Raw genomic sequence first — 27,478 nt, forward strand, 5'->3', positions numbered from 1 at the left:
TACGAATGTTTTATTCCATGCCCCATCCATGATAATATATAAAGAGTGCATGGCTAAGGTAACAACACGTGTGGTGGCGTTCATGAACGGGGGTTATTATCGTGGTAATGTAAGATCGCTTCGAGATAAATGTAGCAGAATGTACATATTGTGTATTTTAAACTTAAGTATATAATTTAGTTAAGTATAGTAACAACCCTTTAAAGTAACACAAGCACTCTACTAATCCCTAGGTAAAGTAGTTATGTAAGTCAGCATGGGTTTCTATTTTTCTTCAGCTTCCTGGTCAAGACACAGCTTGGCCAGTGATTGTATTTCTATTGTTTCTATAGCATGTGGCCAGATCTCGAGTTTTATGTACTCTGTCATTTCTCTTTTCTGGTCACTGCTGCAATTTCGAATGTGCATGACTTATCAGAGAGACTTCCGCCTGTATCCCCCTTTAATTTTCATTTCAGTCAAATCATATCACCTGAACATATATTTCTCATCTGATAAGCATGAGTTTTAACATGTTTCTTTAATTGAATCTGAACATACTGAAAGACATATCCAACTTCTAAAAATGCCATTCAAAGAAATGTTTCCTCATCCTTAAAATTTAGGGGGGGATACGGGCAGAAGATTGCGCAGATTGATGCTCATGCTGTTGATCACAGGATTGTTTGGTCCAGACTTGATTATTTACATAATAGCTGGAATATTGCTGAGTGCTGCATTAAACAACAAACCAACCAACCAAAATCTTTACAGCACTGGTCTGTAAACCTTGAAACAGAAGGACACAGGGACAGAACTGACAAATAACACATGAGAAATAGTCTAATGTTTTTATCACCATAACTGAAAGAAATGTACAAAACACATCATTCTAGGCAAGTAATGTTAATGTACAGCCAGTAATAGCAGCTATCAATACTTCACATATATATATGAAACATAAAGTATTAAACAACAAAGTCATCAAGTATAATTTTACATCAATATCACAGTGTCAGCATAAAACTGGGACGGATATGTAACAATGAAATTTCAAAAAGCTCATGTATGTACATATTAAGTAATAATTTATACAAGGGTCTAATGATACTCAGGAAGTGATCAACTCCACTCTGAGATGTTCTTTTTTCAGTAACAGTGTAGCAATATACATTTATGTCAAAGAGAGGGTATCTTTTTGAGTCCAGTATAATCTAACTGCCGAACTTCTTCCAGACTTTTGAGTACTAGGGGCCTTTTCAGAAGGCTACCGTAGTGCTAAGACAGTCTATAATCAATGTTAAAGTATCAGAGTTACGGTCACTTACATTAGAGATATGATGGAAGAGGGCTTTGGACGGAACTTCTTTCAGACTTTTGTTAATGGGAATTCTGGCCCTTTTCCAAAACTATATCATAGCGCTAAGACATCCGGATGTCCTGTCAAAATATGAGAGTTATAATCACCTTAACACTTACAATCACGCTATGGAAGAGGGCTCGGGATATTCACCTTCTTTCAGACTTTTGTTAATGGGAAATCTGGCCCTTTTCCAAAACTATATCATAGCGCTAAGACATCCGGATGTCCTGTCAAAATATGAGAGTTATAATCACCTTAACACTTACAATCACTCTATGGAAGAGGGCTCGGGATATTCAACTTCTTTCAGACTTTTGTTAATGGGAATTCTGGCCCTTTTCCAAAACTATATCATAGCGCTAAGACATCCGGATGTCCTGTGAAAATATGAGAGTTATGATCACCTGAACACTTACAATCACTTTGTGGAAGAAGGCTCGGGATATTTAACTTCTTTCAGACTTTTGCATACTAGATGTCTGTTTCACAAAGCAATATTGGCACTATGTCCATCTTAAGTCTATGATAAAGTGTGGGAGCTATGGTCATCTTAGTGCTAAGATGTCTTTAAGGAAGGAGGCCCCTGCATGATCAACAGATCATTCTCCTCCATGTGATGTTATCTGTACCAAGTACACTATGTTCTCTATGACAAGATGGGAGTGATTCCTGTGTCTCCACCACAAGAGGTCTGCTGTATCATAGAAGAAGGATGGAAGCTGAGGATTTGTAGGTAGATGCACTCTGAAAGGGAAGAAAACAGAATACCAAGTTATACATGAGCTGACACAGAAGGTCTCACAAAAACAATAACTTCAGACACTTGTCGAGGTGTTTTGTGCAGACACTTATCTGGGTTACATATCAAGATATTTCACTTCACAGATACAAAAGTTAGGTTTACTGTTGAAGTAACATCTGGCTCTATATCTTCAACAATAGAATAGTAGACAGCACTCGAAGGCTTACTTTAAAGGCATACTCTTAACTAGATCCAGTCACTGTTGACAGAGATACAATGTACTTAGCTAAATGAACAGCAAGACAAGCACCCAGTACCTCCACCAAATCTCATTCAAATCAGATCTGTAACTCCGACATACCTGCATTACAGTCTAACAAATCCTCAATAGCATTATCAGGTAAACTTTGAGTGAACTTAGAACATTCATTCTAAATGAACAGTCAGTGGGTTCTACAGATATCAGGTATGCTGCTCTGAAAAACTTTCCTTGATCATAACCGCCTCCGTGGTGTGGTGGTTAGAGCGTCCGCCCGGAGAGGGAAGGTCACGGGTTCGATCCCTGACCGCGTCATACCATAAGACGTTAAAATATGGTACTTGTTGGTCCCTACCTGGTGCTCAGCATTAATGGGTACAACAAGGACTGGTTGGCTCGGGGTCAGTATAATGTGTCTGAGTGGGTATTCATGCTTCACTGCGGCATGGTATCTCAGTGGGATAGCACTATAAAACCAGCTTAAGTCTGGGCTAGTACAAGCAGCCGCACATACACATACACATGCATGCACGTCGTCATATGAGCGAAATATTCTCAAGCACGCCGTTAAACCCAATTTCACCTCACCTCACCTCCTTGATCATACTTAAGATAAGTCATCATGCTGATTTATCAGGAAGTAAACCTTCCATGTGGACAAACTGGATTATTATGGAGTATAAGATCTGATTTGTATGGATTCCACCAATCACCAAAATACATATAGATGTAGATACTTCTAAAAGTTGAAACAATTCACTATAGTGCAAGGCCTGGTAAATGTGATACAAGATATGTTCGGCTTGGACCTTAGGCACTGGTCATGTGAAAGCAGCCATTTTGTTTCCAAAGAAACTTTTGAAAGATGCAGCAAAGATTTCCAAAATCAAAAAGGGAGAAAAGGACCTGTAACCACACAAACCTGGATTCACTGGCTGACAGCTATTTTTCGACAATCAAACTAACAAATATTGTTCCTTTACTCAAATTTGCAATGTGACATATAAACTGACATGTTGTGTTGACAACAAGTACAGGTGAACCCAACATCTTTAGAAGAAGTGGGTGATCCTTGTAATATTTACCTTGAGCTTGATTACAATAATGACTATTTCGATCATAAGTAGTGATATTTTTTGCCTTTGGGATCCATATGACAATCTTAAAACACAGAACAAACCCACCCCCCACCCAGAACTACCACTCATGTAAGAAAGGAATACTACCACGAAAGAACTTGCACAAGAGCATACAAGGGAAAGTGTTTAAAAACAACATCTAAACTATTTTCACAAATATATGGACAACATGTATAAGATACTGGAATCATTAGCAGAGGAGAATAAATATATCAAGCTTATTGGGCTGTAATATCACATAAACACTATATGTTTTTCAATTTACAGGTGTTATTAAGCATTTAATTCATGTTAATTTCACTGGAATGAACATTTTGAATTTTCAAATTTGGGATTGATACCAAAAACATGTATTGCCATGACCATGAAAAGGAGCCCTACCCAGTGTCACAAAGATTTGTGATGTTTAGTTTCTTTTAACAATGTTTAATGATTCATGCATGAATTGTATTGTATGAACTCTTTAACCCACAAACACAGTATCTAGCATACAGAATTGCAATACACAGACACTGTAGAGAATTGTTGCAGTCCAAGAAACTTGGCATACAGGGAGCATTTGGCTGAGAAGCTTCTTCAGGTATATATGTACCGAGGAGGAAGATTTAGAGATACATAGTGCAGGGTGAACATTTTTGCCAAATCTTAAACCAACTTTATGTTACAAGATCCTGATCTTTCAGAACCAAAACATGTAAAAGACTGAATATTTCAATCTCTAAGATTTCCTTATTGCAACCATGTGTACATCTTCAACTATCCAGGCGACTAAAAATCCTTCTATTGTGATACATGTATATACCTCTGACCTGTTTACCATCATAGTTTTGTTTTGTGACTATTCTAATATTATACTATTTTGTGTTTCCAAATCTCATGTTGCTCACCAAGCAAAGAGTTTCACGATCAAAAAGTTGAAATAAACAATGATTCAAAATACATCTTTGAACCACTTTTATAAGCATCTTCATCCTAGCAAACCCTCTACATATACAACCACATCAGAACACAGTTACTGTAATAAACATTGGCAGGAAAATTGCCATAATGTCCTGGTGGCATTTGAGAGGGCACGCAAAAGTCAAGTCAAGTCATTGATATCACTGCTTATTCAATCATCAAAAAACATAATTGGATTTGACATCTATTTTTAATCATTTGAATGGACTGGATACAAGTATTGGTCCAGAGTATGTATCAAGAAGAACGAAGATTGATTACACTGGATGGCAGAGGATGACACATGGCGTTCTCCTGCAGTATGTATGCTGGGTATAAAGACAAGCGCTACAGACTACAAGGTTAGATTTACCACTGACTGACGGTAGCTAGAGTTATCGCTGAAATACAAGACACTATCATGTTTAGCTGGAATGAAAAACATTTCATCACATTGGAAAATAGAGCATTTTAGATGTTACAAGAAACTAGAAGATGGTCTGTTTCTATTTACAATAATAGGCAAACCAGTATTTCATAGTCATGGAACTACAGATCCAAGATTTTTCAGCTCAATGTTACACAAATGAATAGCTCTAGAATTACTTCAAGCACTCAATGCTAACTGTTCTGAGTGAAAGCTAGACACCTCCACTAAATCTAATGTACATCTACAGTTCAAACGGTATGGAATTGAGGTTTATGATTATATTTCTCTTCAAAACCTAAATTCCTTACCAAACGACTATGTCCTATAATGGCCACTATAGTATGCCTATTCTATATTAGCCATTTACTGCCAATGAAAATTTTTCAGTTTCTTCAATGTTTGGATCTACTAACTATCTCTGAAAACAATTTCCTGTCATTTTGACAGCTTGAATAACCACCATCACAATAAAAGTATACTCTGTAGATTATTGCAAAAGACGATCCATTTAATAATAATAATATTCTTGAAAAGACAACATGATCCTTTTAATGAATTAGTTACTTAAACTGTTCTACATATGCCTACACATACATACTGGATATCAAATCATTGATTTACCATAGGAAATTGTCAATAAAACTTAATGATTTATCAGGGTAAATATACAATAAAACACAATGATATAACCTGATAAATGTTCCATCAGCTTAATGATTTATCAGGGAAATGTTTATTATAACTTTATGATATAACTGGGTAAATTGCCAAAACGACTCAGTGACTTGCTGGGGGAAACAGTCACTACAACTCAGTGATTCAAGTGAAGATGTTGAACCTACCAGTGGCACTCTGGACAGCGCCCTCCTCTTGGCCACATCCCGAGACTGCTGTATGAGGTCCAACTCTTGCCGCAACATCCCCCAACGCATCTGCATCCTCGTCTTACGCAGGGCCTGCTGTGCCAACCTAAGAAACAGGGATCACTGGGTTACCTGGCAGTCTTGAAGCCATTACTTCACTTCCACAACATTGAGTACAAGCATCAGCTTTCTCTCTCTTCAAGTGGCCTGTGATTTTTCAGAGATGGTTAATATTGACCCAGTGTTAATACCTTTCTCACCAGTTTTAAGGCAATTCCTTTCTAGTCCTTGCATTTTGTGCAAATTGAAAAGGTAGTCTCATAACTATTATCACATGTTATTAAATATCAATTTCAGATTTTTGTATTTCAGTAGGAATATGTCCCTGTCTTAAAACTAAATGCAATTGTGTTTTTGTCTGAAAATGTATGCAAGACACAATTTAAAAAACAAGTTTCCCTCATGACTACCATCAATCTGCTCCTGGATGGTGTGGACCAGGTATTAGACTCACTCACTCACTCACTCACCCACCTCTCCTTCATAAGTACTTCCAGCCTCTGCTCTAGGGTGGTGTGGACCAGGTACGAGACGACTTCACGTTCACGTTTCCAGTATGGGTCAAGGGAGGGGAAGGAACGCAGCTGGAACATGAACAGAGACGACTTGCTGGCCTCAGGAGGAGATTCTTCAATCTCAGTCTCTTCTTCCACTTCAGATTCATCTTCTGCAGGTATCTTTGTACCTGGACAAAAACAGATGCATGACATCATGTGAGTGCCACAATGGACAGAGTTATTTTCCTTTCTTGATTCCTTCGTATAACAGGTTGTACCAACTCTACATGTGGATCCAGACTGAAGGATTGATCAGGTTTGAATAACAGGATGAAAATGCAACACCCTTACAGCCCTTGACTCAGCATCACTTTGGGTGTTGGGAGGGGATATAAACCATGTATGTGAGTGAGAGTTTAGTTTTACGCCGCTTCTAGCAATATTCCAGCAATTTCACAGTTTGGGATGCCAGAAATGGGCATCACACATTGTACCCATATGTGGAATTGAACCCGGGTCTTTGGTGTGATGAGCGAACACTTTAACCACAAGGCTACCCCATGCCTCAAACCATGTATGTGAAGGATAATACTTCAAATACCAAAACACCTGGTTCCTTTGAAAAATATAAAGACACAAGATAATATCAAACTTAAGCAACTATCCTTTTTAATATTATCTGATTGATTGTATTGCCTCATCCTCTGATCAACATGATAAAGAGACAAAAAACTTCTCACATGTAAATAGACATGCAGGTTTACTGAGCTTCAAACAGAAAATATACACAATGAAATATATTGTATCCCAATACAGTCCTTCAAACGGTATCATTCAGGCCTTTTTGCAATATGATGTCACATCACTGCATTTTTAACGAAACTGGACAACATTAGATGGATCAAAACACTTTAACACACCAATTTTAGGAGCCCAAACTGACCTTTGACATACAACAGTTGCCCTCCTGACCCAAAGGCCAGAACAGGTTCCCATGGGTTGGTCAGCTGGTGAGTGGAGGGCAAGGTCATCTGACACAGGTTGGAGCCAGTGGTGACATCCTTCAGCAGCAGGGAGCCGTTCTGTTGTGCCACCAGCAGCTGGCGGGGGAAATGTCAACAGTAAGAACATGTGATCAGCTGATCAGCAAGAGAGTCAAGGAGTCCTTGTGATCACCCCCATTCATGGGCGGATCCAGGAACTTTGAAAGGCTCCGCCAACACAAAAAATATCTTCAATGTGGTCTTAAGTCATTTTCAAAAGGGCGGGGGATAGTGGTTTTCGAACCCCCTGAACCCGCCAATGCCATTGTCAAACGTTACAAGTAAATTCTAAAACTGTTTTATATTTCTACACTTATCATACCTTACTTCTCAATGCATTTACCCCATAAAGATCCATGTTAGAATTCATTTTCAGCTATAAATGTATCCCAGTTGTGTTGATCGATGCTCATGCTGTTGATAACTGGATTGTCTGGTTGTCAAGATCACAAGTTGTGTAATGTCTGTTTTATCTTATATTTGAGTACCGGTGTGACAGGTTTGGAGTGAGGACTTGCGAGCAAGAGCAGTGGTGTAAGCGGTGAGCGATTGTTTGTGTTGAAGGTGTGCAGTATGAGAGACCATTGTATGTATCTGGGTAGTAAGCTTGGGGTCAATCAAGTAGCTTGGGGGGTATATAAGGACTGATTTGAAAGTTGTGAGTTGGCAACCAGTTGGACAGTGTATATGTGTGTCAGGTTGGCTGTTTTTCCAGTATATTCAACTGGTGTGAGTATTATAACATAATTTTATGTTATGTCTTTGTGAGAATATGTCAATGAATTGTTCGTATATGTATTGAGATTTGATGGCATTTCTCCTTAAAATATGTAACCTTAACTTAAGTGAAATATATGTAATAGTATTGTTGAGGTTAGTGGAATTGTGATTTATATGAAAGCATTTGGGAATGTCCCTAAGCTAGTATACTGGCGTAATAATATTCAGTCAGCATTCATGTGTAATGTATAGTGGTAGTATTGTGTATCAAGTGACTGCAAAACAGCCCTGTAAACACATCATGTGTGTGAAATGTATATATCGTGTATGTGTAAAGTCACCAAGTACATGGTGTATATGTGAATGGTGAGGTATGATGTGCGTGCTTGTGTGTAGGGGAAAGAGTGTGGGTGTGTTTGGTGATGTGAGAATGAAGTTGGGAATGCAAGTCTCTTTGAACTATTGTAAGTAAGGTAGATTTAGTTAATACATTATATTAACTTTAACATCTGGTTTTGTGTTTACTCTAGTATGTGACACTGGTCCAGACTCAATTATGTACAGACCGCCGACATATAGGTGAAATATTGCTGAGTGTGGCGTTAAACAACAAACAAACAAACAAACAAACAAACCTTAATGCATTTACCACTTGTATTTTGACAGAAAAACAGGGACCTATTCCAATCCAGCATCCCCATGCATGGACAAACTCTATGCAATGATAAGCAACCATGGGAACCTAAAGGCACTCCATTTTCTCTCTTTGAATAATTGTAAACAAAGAAAAAAGAGAGAGATGTTTTTCAAACAGAAATTCTGCATAATGAAGCAATCTGATAACAAAATGTCTTACCAGTTCTGGAACATCAGGCATTGTGTCAAGAATGGTCTCCTTCTCCTCCTGCTTGTCAGGCCTGGAGTGGAAGGGAAAGTAGCAGGTAAATGAGAATATCTCACAACATCTATATTCTTGCCTAAACAATATCACCAAAACATTGCAGTTTTATGGGCCCCTAGTGTAGTTTAACATCAATGCATAAAGCTGTGTTTCTACATCAGTTTATCTTCAAGGCAGGTAGGTATAATTTTTCAACCCTGAAAGAAAATAGTGCATAAATATAAAACAACTGTTTCATGAATGTTCTGTTTGGACTGATCTAATGAACTATCTACCACTCACACTCGTGTCAGACAGATAGGTGTTGTCTGTGGGCCATCCTCTGTGTTGTAGATGAACTCTGCCCCATTCCGGCTCTGGATCAGCAGACAGATGTCTCTTCTTCCTGTAAGGGGGATAACCCTGGCTGGCTGGTTGTGTAATACTTGGATCCAGGAACTTCAACCTCTCAATGGGCACATCCTGACAAATACGGATCACCCCTTTGTCTATACCTACACAGAAATCAGTTTATTGGTTAAAGGCATATATAGTCATATGAAGAAAAGGAGTGAGGATTTCTTTACTGTGCACTTAGAAATACAGACATTGTTGGTACCATGAGGAACATTCCAATCCCATGGTGCAATGGTACACAACGAGAATATGATGATTGTCAAAAGGCAATGTAACGTCTAAAGTGGTATGAGAGATCTTTCACTTGAAACAGTTTGCATTACAAGTATTAACCCAGCAACTCTTGCAGAAAAATGTAGACTCAAGAAACATGTTTAGCTTAATGGAATGAAACTTTGTCAACTCTAACATTATTAAAATTATGTGATCCAAGTAATATTAGCATTATTCCCTAATTTCATGTTGCAAAATGAATTAGGATGAATCAGAAAAATCTATTATGAAACAGTGCTGAACTGAAGACCTATATATGATGGCAATACTGCTTGAATTTAACACAGTCTGACAACAGCAAGTTTTACCCAGGTATCTGTTCCACAAGACAACCGTGCCGTTCTCAAGGCCAACCGCCAGAAGGACAGTGCAGGAGGACACGCTGGAGCAGCGGATCCTGCAGCTGAATGGCCACACTACATCAGGCTTGTGCTCAAAATCTGAAAAATATAACAAATTCATCAGATCCTGGAAGGTATTTGAGTTGAAGTAGATCTGCATGCTGTTTTACCTATCAGACAAACTTCTGATACTTTGTAAACTGTAGCATCTGTCCCAACAATCACACACCAATAGCTCCAGTGTAGCACCTACCTTTGGCTGTCTTGAGCAGGGAGTAGTGCGTGACATGTGACCCTCCAGTCCACCACACAGCAACAGTGGTTGGCAGCCCTGCAAAAACATATGTACAGGTGTTACAGCAAGTGTCACTCAAACAAAGTGTGTTTCTCTGTTGAGTACAGGATGATGTCCATTCTATAAATTGAAAAAAAAATAGAACGAGAAAGTAATACTGAAATTTGAATCTTTAATATTATTCCAGAATTAAATTCAGTGACACCACCATGAAGAAATAAATACATATGTACATTATTAAGTTAGTCACCACATTCAGACTTGCACTTGCACAGAACATGACCTGTTTTGTAGTCTTTAAGTCTTGTGCAACCTGTTTGTCTTTAAGTCTTGTGCAACCTGTTTGTCTTTAAGCATAAATCATAAATATTTGTTTGAATGTTTAATTAGTTGATGCCTGTAATTGCCACCCTACAACTAATGACAGTATCAATACTGCTACATGAGTACCTGCTTGAGAGGGCTGCTCTAAGCCTTGAGGCACCATCCTTCCAGCATTTAGGAAGTGGAAAGTTGGGGCTCTGGAAAAAAAACAACCAATTCTCCATATATTCCATAGATGTCATAAAATTTGGTAGTGATTCATTTAAATACAGACATCTTTTACCCCCCTCACATTCTTCAAGGTCAATTAGCTATGAATTCTGAATCCAGACTGCTTTTCCAAGGGCCACCAAATGCTAGTAAACAGGGCACTGAATCACAAAGCAGCCATAAGTTCAGGTTGAAGCATATTATTGTAGAAAGAGAGTGAGTGGGGTTGTCCTTTCATCAATATGTCAGCAATATTATGGCAGTGACACAGGAAATAGGCTTCAATGGTAAACTGAACCTGTGCTTTAGGTGTGAAGAGCAAATGCTTTACCACAGGCTACACCTTTGTGAAACAGGACTCATTTGGGTAGCTAATAAATTCTCAAGTCAAAAACTAGGTCAAAGTTCAAATGTATTGCCAATGTCATTGCAAAGAAACAAAGTTTAGATTGGTCAAAAATTCAATATTTTCCTTTGAATATTTGCTGATCTTAATGTTGTTTCAAACAGATAAAACTTCTGGCCAAAATGAGTGAAAACAGATAATTTTATGGTGGTAACAATGATTTTTCAGGTCAATGATTACATTATGAATTGGAAGTAGTAAACAATGTTACATTTGGTAAGTTATCTTATTACACAATGCTCACACTACTATCTCTTCCTCAGTTTTATCTTTAGGGAGATACTTCAGGAGGTTTTCATGCAGATGGTTGAACATGGTGTCCCGACCCTCCAAGTGGTTGGCAGAGAGGAGGTGACTCTGGCCAGTGCCAATTACCTCCCCTGAGTCAATCTTTTGACATGCAGAGTATGTGGAAGATGAGGTGTTAGCTGTGGAAGACAACAGATGAAGTTGGGTGTGCTCAGCATTATTAATGTTACTGTGGTCAGCATATGGGATGATAGCCCCATTGATGCCTGTGTCAGACATTTACAACTCTGATTAAACCCATTGACAATGGTGTTGGTGTGTGTGGTTGTTGTTTAATGTATATTCGAGCTATATGATGACATTATTGGGATACGATGACATGTGTCAACCAAGTCAGTGAGCCTGGCCACCCGATCCTATTAGTGACCTCTTATGACAAGCATGGGTTGCTGAAGATCAACTCTAACCCGGATCTTCACGGGTGACAATGGTAAGATACTGAAAAACATACAAACATAATCAGGGAAAAGTGGGATTTGAACCCACAGTTCCAAGTTCCCACTGAGATACATGCAGAGACTGGTCATTGATTATCTACAGGTTTTTCATTAACTGCATCAACCTTTCTGATCTCACCTTAAAATACATTTGTCTCATTAATTGTGAAAAACCCAATGATAATAAAGAATCTAATTGTTAGTTTTTTCCACATGCTCCTAAAAAGATGGTCAAGTAAAAACTACGTTAAAAAAGCTGAACTTTTACCAGAGAGTGAGATGCAGCTTGATGTGGAACAAGTGCGGCTTTTCATAAACCCGCATTTTTTCCGCACTTTTTCCACATCTACTGCAGTTTTAGCGTAACTTTGCCGCAAGTCGCGGCAGTGATGTGGCATTCTCATGTATGGGCAATGTAATGGCCATCTCCTGATTTTATCTGGTGCTGGAATAGATGACCTGTCTCTGAGAACAAAGACATAACAAATAAAATGATGCTGTATACAACTCCACCAAACTTGTACAGATCTGTGTCTAACCTGTGAGTGGTGTAGGAGGTTTAACTTTCAGCACCAGGGTGGGTGCAGTGAACTTGTACGACATCTTGTCCCCCGGGTTACCAGTCATGGGGGGTGGAGTGGAAGGCTTGGGAGAGCCACTTCGATCCTGGAAGAAGAAGCATTGTGGTATTATACACCTGTACCCTGATGTCAGAAGTTCCCTGAAACCAGTATCGAGACTCGGAGACTCTACACAAATACTCACTAGTGTCTGGATCTAATGAACCCTTCCAGCAGTGCAGCATTAAACATTCATGACAACCATGAGAGGAGGGTCTTTACTTCCAGTGCATTAGTGCATTATAACCTTTCGCTGACTAAGGTCCTGGTTGTTGGGATATGTGACATCTGGAAACCTATCTTTGTGTTCATGTTCAGGGTTTATTTGTCAAACAGAGAAGTAACATTCATTACAAATAAATGTTTGTCTGTTTGTCACCAGAAAGGTGAGTGAGTACAGTTTTATGCCGCTTTTAGCAATATTCCAGCAATATTCCAGCAATATCACGGAAGGGGACACCAGAAATGGGCTTCACACATTGTACCCATGTGGGGAATCGAACCCGGGTCTTCGGTGTGACGAGCGAATGCTTTAACCACAAGGCTACCCAACCATCCATCACCGAAAAGGTCACATCTTTGACTATTGCAATAATGAATAAGAATAAACATATTATTGGTGTCATAAAAATGTTTGTGTTTACAGTTGTTATGTAAAAATGTAAAAAGTACAAACTAGAAGCAAAATATATTATAAAATACAACAGGAATATATCCTACACAAGTATAATTACTCATTTTATTGATGTCCCCACTTGCAGCAATGTTCCATCTATATGGCAACCCATAACTATTTCCAGTCCTATGGGCAACATCAACTGTATCAGGGTATGATGAAAAACAGGCTACTAAGCCTGATCCATTTAGTTCCCTCTTAACAACAGCATAGACAGCAGGGTATTGTAATCTGAATTACCACAGGGAAAACACACAGTACAATTGATGGTTTCGCTATATGTATTATTGCAAGCAAGGGGTTAAGCTGCTTGAAGAAACGCATCTGAAAGAACTGAGACATAAATATCATCATTATCAACATTTCCATGTGTCAAATTAGACATGGTCAGCATCTAATAAGCAACTCCATGCAATGACTGAATTAAAATGTCTGAAATAAGAATACGGTTTCAGTTATGTTTGTTCTTGAGGTCCATACATGTGTTGAGTTATCAATGTATTCATGCAACTCTATACTAATGCAACTCTATGCATGCGGCTTTCTATTCATGCATGCAATAAGAGGGCACTAGAGCCTATGTGACCAATAATATAGTTCGACTGCTACTAGGCGCTGAATAGCCTTGAATCACATTGGGCAGTTAGTGCTTCATCTTACTTTGCCACGCCCTTTCTTGGAGTCTGAGCGCTGAAATTTGAAAGTTCCTGTTACTGGAGATTAATCTGTCGTCTTAGTATTCCACATTAACCAAGGTAATAGGTTGTCATGTTTAAAGTGGATGATTTAGGGGGTCCTAGATAAAGGTTCTGTGGCAGGAAATCTGAAGGGCCCTCAAAAGCAAAAACTGTACGTCAAAATAAAGTCTGTATGTAAGATTCCACTTGAAGGCATTTGTATACCAGCATAACGGACAAGCTAAAATGACCCATTGTTGAATGTAACACAACTCCTTGAGAGAACTAAACACAAACTACAACTGCATCCACGGTCAAATCAACTTGAAGAAAGAAAACAAGAAACAGAAACAGAAGGAAGACATCTATTTTAAGTCCCACAAACAACTTCTACCAAACATGTACCATTTCACCACAAATGATGTCTAACCCATCACCAAGACTCTAAAGACACATCATCAGATTTCCAAATTTTAACTTTATCAAAAATTGGAGTTAATTAAAGTATTGGAAAAGTAGTCCTGAAAGATCACATGACATGTATTACCCTGCACTGTGTAAAGATGGGTTGGGTTTTTTGGCTTTTTGGTTTGGTTGGTAGTTTGGTTTCATTTGTGTTTATTTTGTTAAATCAAAAGAGCAGTCCTGATAGGGCTGTCAGTTAAATATAGATTAAACTGGAGTGGATTTGACAAATATCTAGGGACAAGTCAATGTGTGTTTTTGGATTTGTGTTCAATGGTGCAACCACCAATATTCAAGTTGTATTACAGGCAGCTTGACCAAGATAAAGCAGTGATTCCACTCAGAACAGTTAGATCCAATGCCATGCAATCAACCAAACTATAGATATTTGTAAACCTCTAAACCCAAAGAGTCTTTTAATGTGACAAGCATGGGTTGCAGCCCGGTCACACATTCCTCATGTTCTCTCTTCTCGGAAACACTGTTCCAAGTAGAATCTGATCATGTATCTTTAGGCAGCTGGTCTTATCAAGTTACTCCTACTACAAGATGATGATCAGACATCACCAACCATTCCTATGAACATATTTGACATAAAACAAGAATATAGAAATAAAAGTATTGAACCCTCTAACCAAATACTAAAATCTACAAAAACTTGTCTTACATTTTTCTTTCTCTGTCTATCCTAAAAGAAGAAAGTAGACATTTTTTATACAAAGGTGAAGGACATTTTTTTAAAAATACATCCTTTTTATGGCAACTTTTAATTAAGTTTAATCACTTCAGAAACAAGTATACCTCATATGAGAAAATATTTACATTTACATATTATTTAATTTACAATAAAATGAGTTAGTATGTGTTCAACTTGAACATTATGAAATTAAACAACTAGTTCTTAATCTATTAAGTTCTACACCATTTCTACACAAGTATTCCAAGAAAAGTATTAGTTCCTGACTAGATTTGAGACAGCAAGTAAAAGACTACAGACTGGTGTCAGCTGAAGTAAATCTAACACAAAGAGATAAGATCTGTTTCCAACAGAGGAGTTTAAGAAATACTAACCCTGTCATACACAACCATAAAGTTACTGTAATATCATGAACATCATAATAATCATATATCTTACTGATGAAGATGATTTTCCCGACGACGCACTGCTAGAGCGAGATTTCTCATGTATCTGCTTAATTAGCTTGAAAAGAGATGACAAGTTGACAAATTAATCATTTATTCCTTGGCATAAGTGCTGGATATATCTGCCATGATGTACTAACATAAGTTAGATAACATCCAATCATATATAGTAAATACCATAGTTAATCTGTCATGCCATGACATTAACTACAACACTATGAAAGAATCAAGTGTTCTTTAACCACTGTCAATGGACCACTGTGCACTAATAAATGTTCTCTCTCAGCCCCAGATGAGTATACTAATACTATGTAGAGTATTCTACTCACAAAGATCAAATCTAAAATCTCTAGTATTCAAAACTATAAAGATCCTTAAAAATCCTGCCTGGAAAAAAAGATTAAATTCTAAGTTAAATTTAAGTTCTAAGATGAATCTAGAGGATTATATGTTATTTAATTATCCATGTTATACATGATGTGTTTACTCTCATTGCAGATCTCCATCATTTATGATCGACCGTGAATAAACAGTCATCTGTAAAAAGTATTGCCTACTTATTTATGATGGAGATCTGCCACCTCTGTAACTTGGTACATCAGAGATTCTAACCTACAGTTTCAAGACACAAACATGCCAGTCGTTGGATGCCCTATTCCGTCATGCGACTTCGTGACAGAAGACCTTGATTCTGTGGTGGTAGCAGCACTCTTAACAGCCCATGCAACAGTCCACACTACAGGACCTGCCATCTCTGCAAAAGTAGAAAAAGTGAAACGACCAAGCATATCATCTGCTGGAACAAGCGAAGATTGGTCATACTTTCAATCCAGATGGAAAGACTATGTCCAGGCGACCAAGGTCACAGGGAAGGACCGCGTTGTACAGCTTCTTGAATGCTGTGACGAGACACTGCGCAGAGATCTCACACGTTCGGCTGGCGGATCCCTCACAGAAAAATCCGAGGGAAGATGTCCTGAAGGCCATTAGACTCCTTGCTGTCAGAGAGGAGAACACCATGGTAGCTCGCGTTACCCTCCACAGCATGACTCAGGATCGAGATGAAACTGTTAGCTCCTTGGTGCCAGGCTAAGAGGTCAGGCTGGCGTCTGCAAATTCACCATTGCATGTCCAGGGTGCCATCAGGGAGGTGAACTACACAGAGACAATCCTACGCGACGTACTCACCCGTGGACTAAATGACCCTGAAATCCAGTTAGATCTCCTTGGAGACAAGAACCAAGACATGAATCTCGAACAGGTGTTTCAATTTGTGGAAGCCAAGGAATCAGGCAAACGCTCGGCATCTCGACTTCAGGTGTCCCAGTCTGTTAGCAGTGGCTACCGAAGAAACAAGAACACAGCTGTTAATTCATCCAAGAATCTGGATACGTCCGAGTCATGCTTCTACTGTGGAAGAAAGGGGCATGGAAAAAGTGCATCCCTGAAAATCAGGAAAAACACTGTCCTGCCAGCCGATTCGCATGTTTTCATCCTGTAACCGCTACAATCACTTTGACACAGTGTGCCAGAGCAAAGTGAAACTGAGAGCTGAGAAGCCCCACGGACGGTTGAGGAAAATGAAGGTCGCGGTCTTTGACATGCTCTGCTCACTCACTGACATCAGCTGGCACCAAGGAAAGAAGACTCTTCACCTTGATCACCACCTATATGATCAGCTGGACGGACACATGGACTAAACAAGCCTCCGGCCCCAGCCCTTCCTCAACCTATCGATGGCTGTCCATGCAGAAGACTATGACAGACTAGGGTTTGGCTCAATGTTATCCTCAAGACCAAGAAGAGCCTCTGTTGTCGTCATGGCAGACACAGGTTGTCAGAGCTGCCTTGCTGGCATTAAGGTCGCACACAAACTTGGACTGAAAACACAGAATCTCATTCCGGTGACTCTCAAGATGCGTGCTGCCAATAACAGGGGTATCAATATCCTTGGTGCCCTCATCACACGGCTGTATGGCAGGAGCCCAACAGGGAAAACAATTGAAACAAGACAGGTGGTCTATATCACAGACAACTCTGACAAGTTCTTCCTCAGTCGTGAGGCTTGTATCTCACTGGGGATGATCACAGGAAATTTTCCCACAATTGGGGAAGTGCCCAGAAATGACAGCTTTAATGATGATTCTACACTAAGCGATACTTCAGAGATAAATGATGTGAAATGTGACTGCCCAAAGCGTGGACCACCTCCTAAATTGCCAACCAAACTACCTTTCCCCGCAACAGAAGAGAACCGCGGTAAACTGGAAGAATACCTACTTGACCTCTATAAGTCCAGCACATTCAACATCTGCGAGCACCAACCTCTCCCCTCATGGATGGACCTCCCATGAAACTGATGGTCGATCTGGGCCCAGCCTGTTGCTCACCACACTCCTGTCCCTGTCCCACTTCACTGGCAGAAAGGCGTCAAAGCCGGACTAGACCAGGATGTCAGACTAGGTGTGCTGGAGCCAGTGCCAATTGGAGAACCGGTTACATGGTGCCACAGAATGGTCGTCTGTCCAAAGAAGAATGGCAAGCCAGCGGACGCACTGTTGACTTTCAGGCTCTCAATGCCCATGCCATTAGAGAGACATCACACACAATCCCCTTCCACCAAGCCAGATCAGTGCCACAGAATAAGAAGAAATCTGTCTTCGATGCATGGAATGGCTACCACAGTGTCCCCATTCGAGATGAGGACAAACACCTTACCACATTTATCACCCCATGGGGCCGATATAGATATCGCACTGCTCCACAAGGATATATCGCCTCGGAGATGGATACACAAGGCGCTTTGACGAGATTGTGTCTGATGTGCCAAACAAAACCAAGTGTGTGGATGACGCACTCCTGTGGGCTGATGACATTGAAATCCTTCTTCCAGGCATGTAATTGGCTTGACATCTGTGGAAGGAATGGCATTACTTTAAACCCTGAAAAGTTCACTTTTGCACAAGACACCGTGGAGTTTGCAGGCTTTGAGATTACTCGTACCAGTGTTCGACCTTGCTTGAAGTACCTACAGGCCATCATGGACTTTCCTACACCAAAGAACATAACGGACATGCGTTCTTGGTTTGGACTCGTCAATCAAGTGTCATCACGCATTCAGCATGGCTGAGAGGATGCAGTCTTTTTCGTCAACTTCTAAAGCCTGGAACACCATTTCGTTGGGATGACAATCTGGACCGCTTGTTTCAAGAATCCAAGACCGTCATTGTCAATGAGATTGAGAAAGGTGTGCGCATCTTTGACGCAAACAAACCGACCTGTCTTGCAACAGACTGGTCGAAACACGGAATTGGATTTTGGCTCTTCCAGAAGCACTGTCAATGCCCAAAGACCCTGCCATTTTGCTGTAGAGATGGATGGAAAATCACCCTGGTAGGAAGTCGTTTCACCCGCGCCGCGGAATCCCGCTATGCACCGGTCGAGGGGGAAGCACTAGCAGTGGTTGATGCCCTGGAGAAAGCAAGGTATTTTGTCCTTGGATGTAATGATTTGACCATTGCAGTTGACCACAAACCTCTACTAAAGATCTTTGGGGATCGATCACTTGAATGCCTCTCGAATGCTCGACTACGTAACCTGAAGGAAAAGACCCTGCGGTACAAATTCCACATGGTTCACATCCCTGGAGCCAAACACAGAGCTGCCGATGCTGTATCTCGTCACCCAACTGGTAACCCTGAGAGGATAGTTCTAGTGGATGATATTGCAGCCATGGACTGTACTGAACTTTCCCCTTCTCTGGATGTTTGTCATAACATCCTTGCCTCCATCAGATGCAGTGAAGAACCTGACTACAGTGTAGAGGATGCCACTCTCCAGTCTGCTGCATCTGCAATCAGCTCCTTGGAACCCATCACGTGGAACAAGGTGAAAGTTGCCACCACTAGCGATGTATCCATGGCCAAACTCGTTGATCTTATTGAAACTGGGATGCCAGAATCCGCCTTGAACTTCCTACCGCACTACGTGAATATCATCAGTTCAGAGAGCACCTCCACCACGGTAGACGGAGTTGTGCTATACAAGGACCGGATTGTGATCCCACCAGCACTACGTGAAGATGCCCTTACTGCCCTCCATTCTGCACACCAAGGCGTCTCATCAATGATGTCCAGAGCTGAAGCATCTATCTTCTGGCCCGGACTCACATTGGCCGTTACAACCCTCGAACCAACTGTGCTCACTGCAATCGGATGGCTCCATCACAACCAACAGCCCCACCGACACCACTAGTCTACCCATCTTACCCTTCCAATGTCTATGCGCTGACTTCTTTCATTACAAGGGTGTCAACTATCTGGTGCTGGTCGACAGATACTCCAACTGGCCAATAGTGGAGAGAACTGCTGGAGGTGCACCTGGACTCATCAACTGCTTACGACGCACATTTGTCACATTTGGCATACCTGATGAACTTTCCTCTGATGGGGACCGAATTCACAGCCTCTGCAACCAGAGAGTTCCTTCACACATGGTCAGTACATCATCGACTATCTTCTGTCGCCTTCCCCACAGCAACTGCAGGGCAGAAATTGGCGTGAAGACAGTCAAGCGCATGATCACTGACAACACCGGACCCGAGGTGAACTTGACACGGATGCTTTCCAGCGGGCAATGCTTCAGTACAGGAACACCCCAGACAGAGACACAAAGTTATCTCCTGCTATGTGTGTTTTTGGCAGAGCCATCAAGGACTTCATCCCCATCCTACCCGGTCGGTACAAACCTCATGAGACATGGAGCGATACACTATTACTGAGGGAGGAGGCACTCAGAAACCGACATATGAAGATGGCAGAACGTCTCACCCAGCACACCAAACAGCTCCCACCTCTCGCAGTTGGTGACTTTGTCAGAATCCAGAACCAGATAGGGCCTCACCCTCTCAAATGGGACAAAACAGGATGTGTGGTCGAAGTTCGTCAATTCGACCAGTATGTTATGCGGGTAGACGGATCAGGTAGAGTGACCCTACATGAATCGAAAGTTCCTCAGGAAGTACATCCCTGCTTTCCAACCTCCATCTAGACGCTCAATCGCTGATGACTTGCCAAGGCCACAAACTTCTACCCTTGACAATACCACCACCCCCATACTATGTCCACATCCGGCTCAGTCAACATCAGAACACTTGACCACACCTACAACAGTCTCTACTGGTGACAAACAACGCACTCGCATCAACAGCCAGTGCCGTCCAGACCAGCTGCTTCTACGCCTGATGTCTCACAATCCACACCACCCTCACCTGATAGATCCCGTCCACTCTGTCCTGTGATCAGAGAACCCACTGTCCTGACAGAGTCACCAAGCATCGATCCTTCATCGACCCTAACAGTAGACACAAGTGTGATCCACCCACGACATTCTACCCGCACCAAGAAAAAGCCAAACTGGCTGTCTGATTACGTGCATGTTATTGAGTCAGAATAGTCTACCCAGTGAAAGCCCTGAATGCTTTATTGTCAGTTTCTCTCTTTATTCCAGTTTGTTCCAAACGTTTAGACTTTTCCCAATCACTTAAGGACAATTCAAGACATTATGCTTTATTTAACTCAAACCCGAGTTCTAGTCAGAACTGTTTCTTTCAGTCCTTGCCACATCTTTGTCAAGATCCGACAATGACCTGGGGAGGGATAGAGGATTATATGTTATTTAATTATCCATGTTATACATGATGTGTTTACTCTCATTGCAGATCTCCATCATTTATGATCGACCGTGAATAAACAGTCATCTGTAAAAAGTATTGCCTACTTATTTAGAATCAATACACAACTATCACATCACACTTGACTTGAACACTGAAATTGTAGAAACAGTCATCAATATTATTTCATACATTGTGTTTATTTCTTGAAATACATGCTACTCTAATCTCAATGATAGAAGCAATGCAAAAAAACCTGTGTGCTATCTAAATATAGAATTTGAGCAGGAATTAGCATGATTAGACAGCAAGTTATGGTTGTTAAATTTATATAAGTAAGCTGACAACTATCTAAAAAGGAGCATATTCAATGATCCTAACAAAATCTAATCAAATTTGTTGTTATTTCATTGTCAAATATTTGCTAATCAAAAACACTCGATCTATAATCTATCTTATGTCTGATCTACCATGTATCTAATGTAATAAAGTAAGGAAAGGATTAGCCATGAAAATGGCTACATAAATTAGAAGAAAACACTAAACTAAACTTGGTCATTGAAATAAAATACTTGCTTTTTTCACTTTCAAATTTTTCCCAGACTGATCCAAAACAAAAACAATATTTTACATTTAAAAGAATATGAATTGACTGACTGACTGAGTTTGTTTTTACGCCGCTTTTAGCAATATTCCAGCAACATCACGGCAGGGGACACCAGAAATGGGCTACATACATTGTACCCATGTGGGGATTCGAACCCAGGTCTATGGTGTGACGAAAAGAATATGAAAGGCATTGTCATTCTTTGAAAATATTTAATTGAATTTACATATTAAACCAGGCAATTTCGAAATAATGACCTATCTTAGACTAACACTAAGCCCCTTCATCTTTAAATATGAACATCTACACAATAAAAAGTTAATTTAATAAAATTTAATGGACCCCAGAACAATGCCTAGTGCTGAAGCAATCTAGACGTGTCAAATCCTTTGAGACTTCAGTTGGATTCATAATTTTATTAATTCTTAAGATTCTGGAAAACTGACAATGTTTATTTTTGCTGGGTGTTTCTCATCTTGTTCTGTCTCTCCCACATGTGAATTCTCAGTGAACTGTCAGGAACCCAAATAAACCAAATATCCAATATTTTCCTTGGTAAATGTGCCAGTTAACTGAATTATATTTTTTGTAACTTATGGCATGCAAGGTTACAAAATGTCTGTCTTCTGTTCAACTCCACACTCAGTCTTCCAGCTACAAGACAATGCTCTGTAAATAATCACGTCAGGATCAAACAGTGACTGATTTTAGGAGCAACGTCACAAACTGTCATGGTACCATAACACACTAACAATGCAACCATCATAGGTTACTGAGAACCTATCCTAACCATTAATCCACATAAGGTTTAAACTATAAGTACAAGATGCATATGCAAAAACCATTATAACTTCATGATACACATGAATAACAAAATAATATAATTTCAAATTCACTGCATACATATCAAGGAACAAAATATACATTCATTTATTCAACTCACTCTCAAGGAAATGCTCAGTAATGAATACATGTACAATCCACCATGTTAGTCTACACAGAATAAATACAGCTTGACTACACCAACCCCAGAGAGCTCACTGATTGGCCAGAGTTGCAGCCTACCTGAGTTGACTCCCCTTCAGTGCCATGACCTTCAGTATTCTGGGCCTCACCAGATGTTTCCTCCTGTAAAATGTAAATTCTATCCAGCCAGATATTCTAACTGCCTAGCTTGAAAGAAGAATTTCTAGGTTGACTTTGTAAATGTTGAGCAAAGCCCAAAATAAATTACTATGATGAAAAAAAAAGAAAGAAAAAAAACAAACCAAAATGTCTCTATGGGGACTGCTTGTTTTAACAAATATTTAAAAAAAATACAAATCTATACCTAACAAAAGAAATCTGGAAATATATTAGAAATGTCCCAAAGCAATCAGCCTGTGTTAAAGATACTTCTTCTGTGTACAACTCTTTGTTGTTTTAATATACACAGTATACATATAGTATATCAATGGCCATATGAGTGTTCAGAAAATGGAGCTATTTAACAGCTCACAGTAAGAATATTATGTCACTCATATTTTTTTCTAACCCTGTCATATTTTTATCAACAGTCACATTATGTGATGTGAAACAAAGGATGTCACACTTCCTACCTAAGTCCATCCTACTGGCAACAGTGTCTGCAGTTATCTTCGTATTTGTCAAACCCCCTTCCCCAAGACATAACACAACAGATATGTTTCGTGGTACATCTGAAATCTGAGGTCAGGTTAAGGAGACAAATCCACTGAGCAAGTTAAAGGAAAGTCATGACTATATATCATTTCTAAAGTACAGTTTTAGTAACATGAAATATACAGAGCTGTTTTGTTTTAAAAATTTATTAAACATAAACATTAGCATTTTCAGAATTTTGTAATGTCCCTTGTTTCTTGACAAAATATAACCAATTCAGTTTAGAAAGTATGCAAGGTCTATAACTCAGTGAATCATGTTTCACTCATTCAAGTTCAGCAGTTTTCCTCATGTCCTCTGATTGGGAATAAGAAGTGAAAAAAGTGAATCAGGTTTCAGAAACATTTAATTACTGAAAGAAAGCAAAATGAGTTGAGCATAACGACATTTATCTAAAAGGATTAATTTTTTGCCGTGCAACAAAACTGCCTTAAAAGGCATTGTGAAGATACAGGTGTGCCAAAGTTAGTAATCAACAGAAATGGTAGAACAATGTTATGTGTGTTGTGAAGGCTTGTGGGAATCATTTTCAAAGTACTGTTATTATCACCAGGTGGATGAGAATTTGTCTTGATCAATGTCTACCCCCACTTGCAAAATATGTAAATAGCTTTCCATTTATAATTTTGGATAATAATGTGAATATTTTATACCAAACATCAATACTCTTATGACCATACTTTTCAGGACCTTCATTTACCTTTATGTATACCTCAGGCATAGTTTTTAAAAATACCCACTGTTCCGAGCAAAGGTCACATGCTTTCATTTTTCAGAACTTTTCTAACTTTCTGACCTCTCTTAATAGCATAACCACTTGTACCAAGCCAAGTTTTAGTACATGATTTGCAAGAAAGTACATTTAGTTTCATGATAATAGTCTGAATTATCAAAATACAACAGGCCAGTTTGGACTTGTGAGAAGATTGTGACCTGTTTTTCACAATAAAAGCATTGTTTCCAGTTTCCACAAACAGGGTGTACTCTACCTGTGGATTCTGTTTGGGGGCAATCTGTGCCTGGATAGCCTCAAGTTCCCGTAGCCATGCATCTCGTGGTAGCTTGTGAATCTCCAGCCATGTCTCTTTTGTACTTGTGTCTATAGTAGGGTAATAACATATAGTTAATTGTCGTGAAAAACACATCAGTATTCCAAATTATGGGAGGGTTCTTGAGATTTGCCCCTGTAGTACTGAAGGACCACCTAAATAGTTTCCTTCAAGCAAAAGGACATTGACACGGACACTTTTAATTTTCATGCTTAATCTTAAACAATGAACATGTCTTCAATGAATTTGCTTAGATACACTATCTATGGTTAAGCTTTATCCAGGGTTCAACATAGCCACTGGTCGAAGTCTTTCACGAGGTAAAAGTCCAAATTGTGAGGATCAGAAAATTAAAAATATTAACATTCATAAGAAAACATTTGAGAAGTAGATGGTATATGTTCATGGTTTCTTCAAGTGAAGTTAATTCACCTTTATTTAGTCACTTGTTTGTTTATTTGTTTGTTGTTAACATTCAGCAATATTCCAGCTATATGACGGAGGCCTGGTGATAGTCAAGGTGATTGATAATATGAGTAAAACTACACATCACTGTAGTGTACTGACAAGTCCCCAAGTCTGATCCACTGAGTTGCCTCGTACAAGTAGCCTTGTTATGTACCAAGTCTAACCGAAATCGTCATGCTGAGTCTTGGGGTCCTGTATATAATCACTTACTTTCTAACACTACACATCACTGTAGTGCACTGACAAGTCCCCAAGTCTCATACATTGAGTTGCCTCGTACAAGTAGCCTTGTTATGTACCAAGTCTAACCGAAATCGTCATGCTGAGTCTTGGGGTCCTGTATATAATCACTTACTTTCTAACACTACACATCACTGTAGTGCACTGACAAGTCCCCAAGTCTCATACATTGAGTTGCCTCATTACAAGTAGCCTTGTTATGTACCAAGTCCAACCGAAATCGTCATGCTGAGTCTTGGGGTTCTGTATATAATCACTTACTTTCTAACACTACACATCACTGTAGTGCACTGACAAGTCCCCAAGTCTCATACATTGAGTTGCCTTGTACAAGTAGCCTTGTTATGTACCAAGTCTAACCGAAATTGTCATGCTGAGTCTTGGGGTCCTGTATATAATCACTTACTTTCTAACACTACTCCTGCATAGTCCCCTTCATTGGAAGATTCACATTTGCTGACCAAATGTTTCGCTCCACTCTCCTGAGAATTAAAATGATGAAAGTCTATTTAAAATTACTAAAAGACTGTTTGACATAACTAACAGGCATTCCATTTAATACTGCAAAATATTTTGCAGCCTGATGACAGTACATTAATCACTGCAACACACATGCTTTGTTGATCTATATTTGACATTGATCATGTTGATACAGCCTCTTATTTCCTGGTTTGAAGTTTTAACCTGCAAAATATTGTATTTTACTGTATGAAGAATGAATCAGTGTTTTAGCAAGATGAAGATAGTGCATGTTCATTTCATCAATGTTTATTAGATTTTATTTTACAGGCTTGCAAAACATAAAAGTGGATTTGAAAAGCTCTGTAAACCAAAGAGAAAATATCTGGCCTTACCTGTTCATTGAGTACTTTCAGCATGAAGAGACAATCAAATGCAAAAGCAAATAATCTTCCAGTTCCTGGAGAAAGAAATACGTCAAATGTCTTTTCAGTTCCAATATAAAGCTTTTAATTCATAACATCCAACATATATATCAGCAGAAAGAGTTCACTGTTATTAAAAAGATGTAATGGATTTGCAAAATTGTAAATATGAATACTCTTTTTTCTTTACTATAAAATAATCTACACAAATTGATGTATCATTAACTGTTTAATGTTAAATATTGATATTTACCCATGTCATCAAGTGTGACTATGAGATAGGTTTGTACACCCATAACATGTGATCTGATATTGACAATCTCCATATTGTCCTCTTCCCATATTGTGATTGGTTTCTGTGTAGAGGCATCCATTACTGATAGTCCATTTGGTAGACCAATGAAAATATATCTTCCATCGCCACTGTCTGCTAAGGATGTTGCTTTACAATGTGTCTGAAATATATGAGCACATAATGTAAGATCCATACCTATTATATTTGGTTGACATGTACTTTTAATCATTTTACACACTGTTTGTTGATATAGCTTTTTGTAGAAAAAAGAATCGAAATGAATTTTGACCCAGTAGATGTTTTGTTGACTTGGATTATATCATGTGAAGGTAGCTAAAATTCCCTGGAAAATCTCTTTACTACTTTTAATAGAATTGCACAAGAATTTTCAGCTCAAACACAGGACCATTGATGACACACCATTTATTTTGTGGTGGTACAGGACCAGTCCTCCAAATTTGTGTATAGATCATCTAGATTTGTGTTTGAATCAGCTAAATACAGCTTCAAATCATGAAAGGATCAGATGGGAATGTAAGGTAAGTTTCAGTCATTGGTGGGTAAAAATCTCCGTGTGTACAGGTCATCTACTATCCATGAAAGTAAATACGATAAAAAAGAAGAAACACTATAAATGAAAGACAATTTAATCACCTGATTCTGAATTTCAACTCCACAATCGTATTTCGGCGGTCTGATCTTGCTCTGTTCTGCTATTCGAGCACTTTCTTTCTGTGACACGTCCTCCCAAACAACGTCAAGAATGCCATTTATAAGTTTGTTTATCATTCGATAAGGCTGTGGTAAAATATCCCGTATTTGTTCTGGGTCTTGAATGTAGTCATCTTCATCTTCATCCGATACGTTTTCTATAGATGGTGGAGTGTACACGACGTTCTTGCGAAGATAAACGGGCATATTGAGTTGTTATGATAACTGCCAGGAGACAATAGCAATCAAAATCCCTAATTGTGTCGATATGCTTCGACGTATTAATGTATGTCATGAAATTCTGCTATAATTTAACTGCAAACATTCTGCAGATCAAATTCTGGTAACCAAGTCGGCCATTTTGAA

General features: G+C 39.3%; 1 protein-coding gene across 1 annotated transcript; it reads right to left on the reverse strand.

The window, feature by feature from the left end:
* Nucleotides 1-816: 816 nt before the first annotated feature.
* LOC124282520 (WD repeat-containing protein 93-like) lies at nucleotides 817-27,477 on the reverse strand. Its single transcript, XM_046718533.1, has 21 exons — nucleotides 27,056-27,477; nucleotides 26,360-26,561; nucleotides 26,077-26,141; nucleotides 25,629-25,704; nucleotides 24,455-24,564; nucleotides 22,851-22,913; nucleotides 15,500-15,565; nucleotides 15,032-15,052; nucleotides 13,883-13,912; nucleotides 12,466-12,592; nucleotides 11,425-11,608; nucleotides 10,691-10,761; nucleotides 10,199-10,276; nucleotides 9,913-10,044; nucleotides 9,218-9,429; nucleotides 8,891-8,989; nucleotides 7,215-7,371; nucleotides 6,249-6,459; nucleotides 5,694-5,820; nucleotides 1,493-2,086; nucleotides 817-1,342 (listed from the first exon to the last, which is right to left on the reverse strand). Exons 1-20 carry the CDS (start codon nucleotides 27,317-27,319, stop codon nucleotides 2,042-2,044), a joined length of 2,340 nt encoding a protein of 779 aa, XP_046574489.1. The 5' UTR covers nucleotides 27,320-27,477; the 3' UTR covers nucleotides 817-1,342; nucleotides 1,493-2,041.
* Nucleotide 27,478: the final 1 nt, after the last annotated feature.

This window comes from Haliotis rubra, unplaced genomic scaffold (genome assembly GCF_003918875.1).
Source record: "Haliotis rubra isolate DU_JTF1 unplaced genomic scaffold, ASM391887v1 Scf3, whole genome shotgun sequence".
Classification (NCBI taxonomy): Eukaryota; Metazoa; Mollusca; class Gastropoda; order Lepetellida; family Haliotidae; genus Haliotis; species Haliotis rubra.

Excerpts from the sequence above, each read along its gene's own strand:
- LOC124282520 (XM_046718533.1), bottom strand. The coding sequence starts at position 27,319 with ATGCCCGTTTATCTTCGCAAGAACGTCGTGTACACTCCACCATCTATA. Across the intron at positions 26,562-27,055 it reads GAGTTGAAATTCAGAATCAG|ACACATTGTAAAGCAACATC; the intron begins GTGATTAAATTG and ends CATATATTTCAG. Across the intron at positions 2,087-5,693 it reads CGCTGTCCAGAGTGCCACTG|AGTGCATCTACCTACAAATC; the intron begins GTAGGTTCAACA and ends CTTCCCTTTCAG.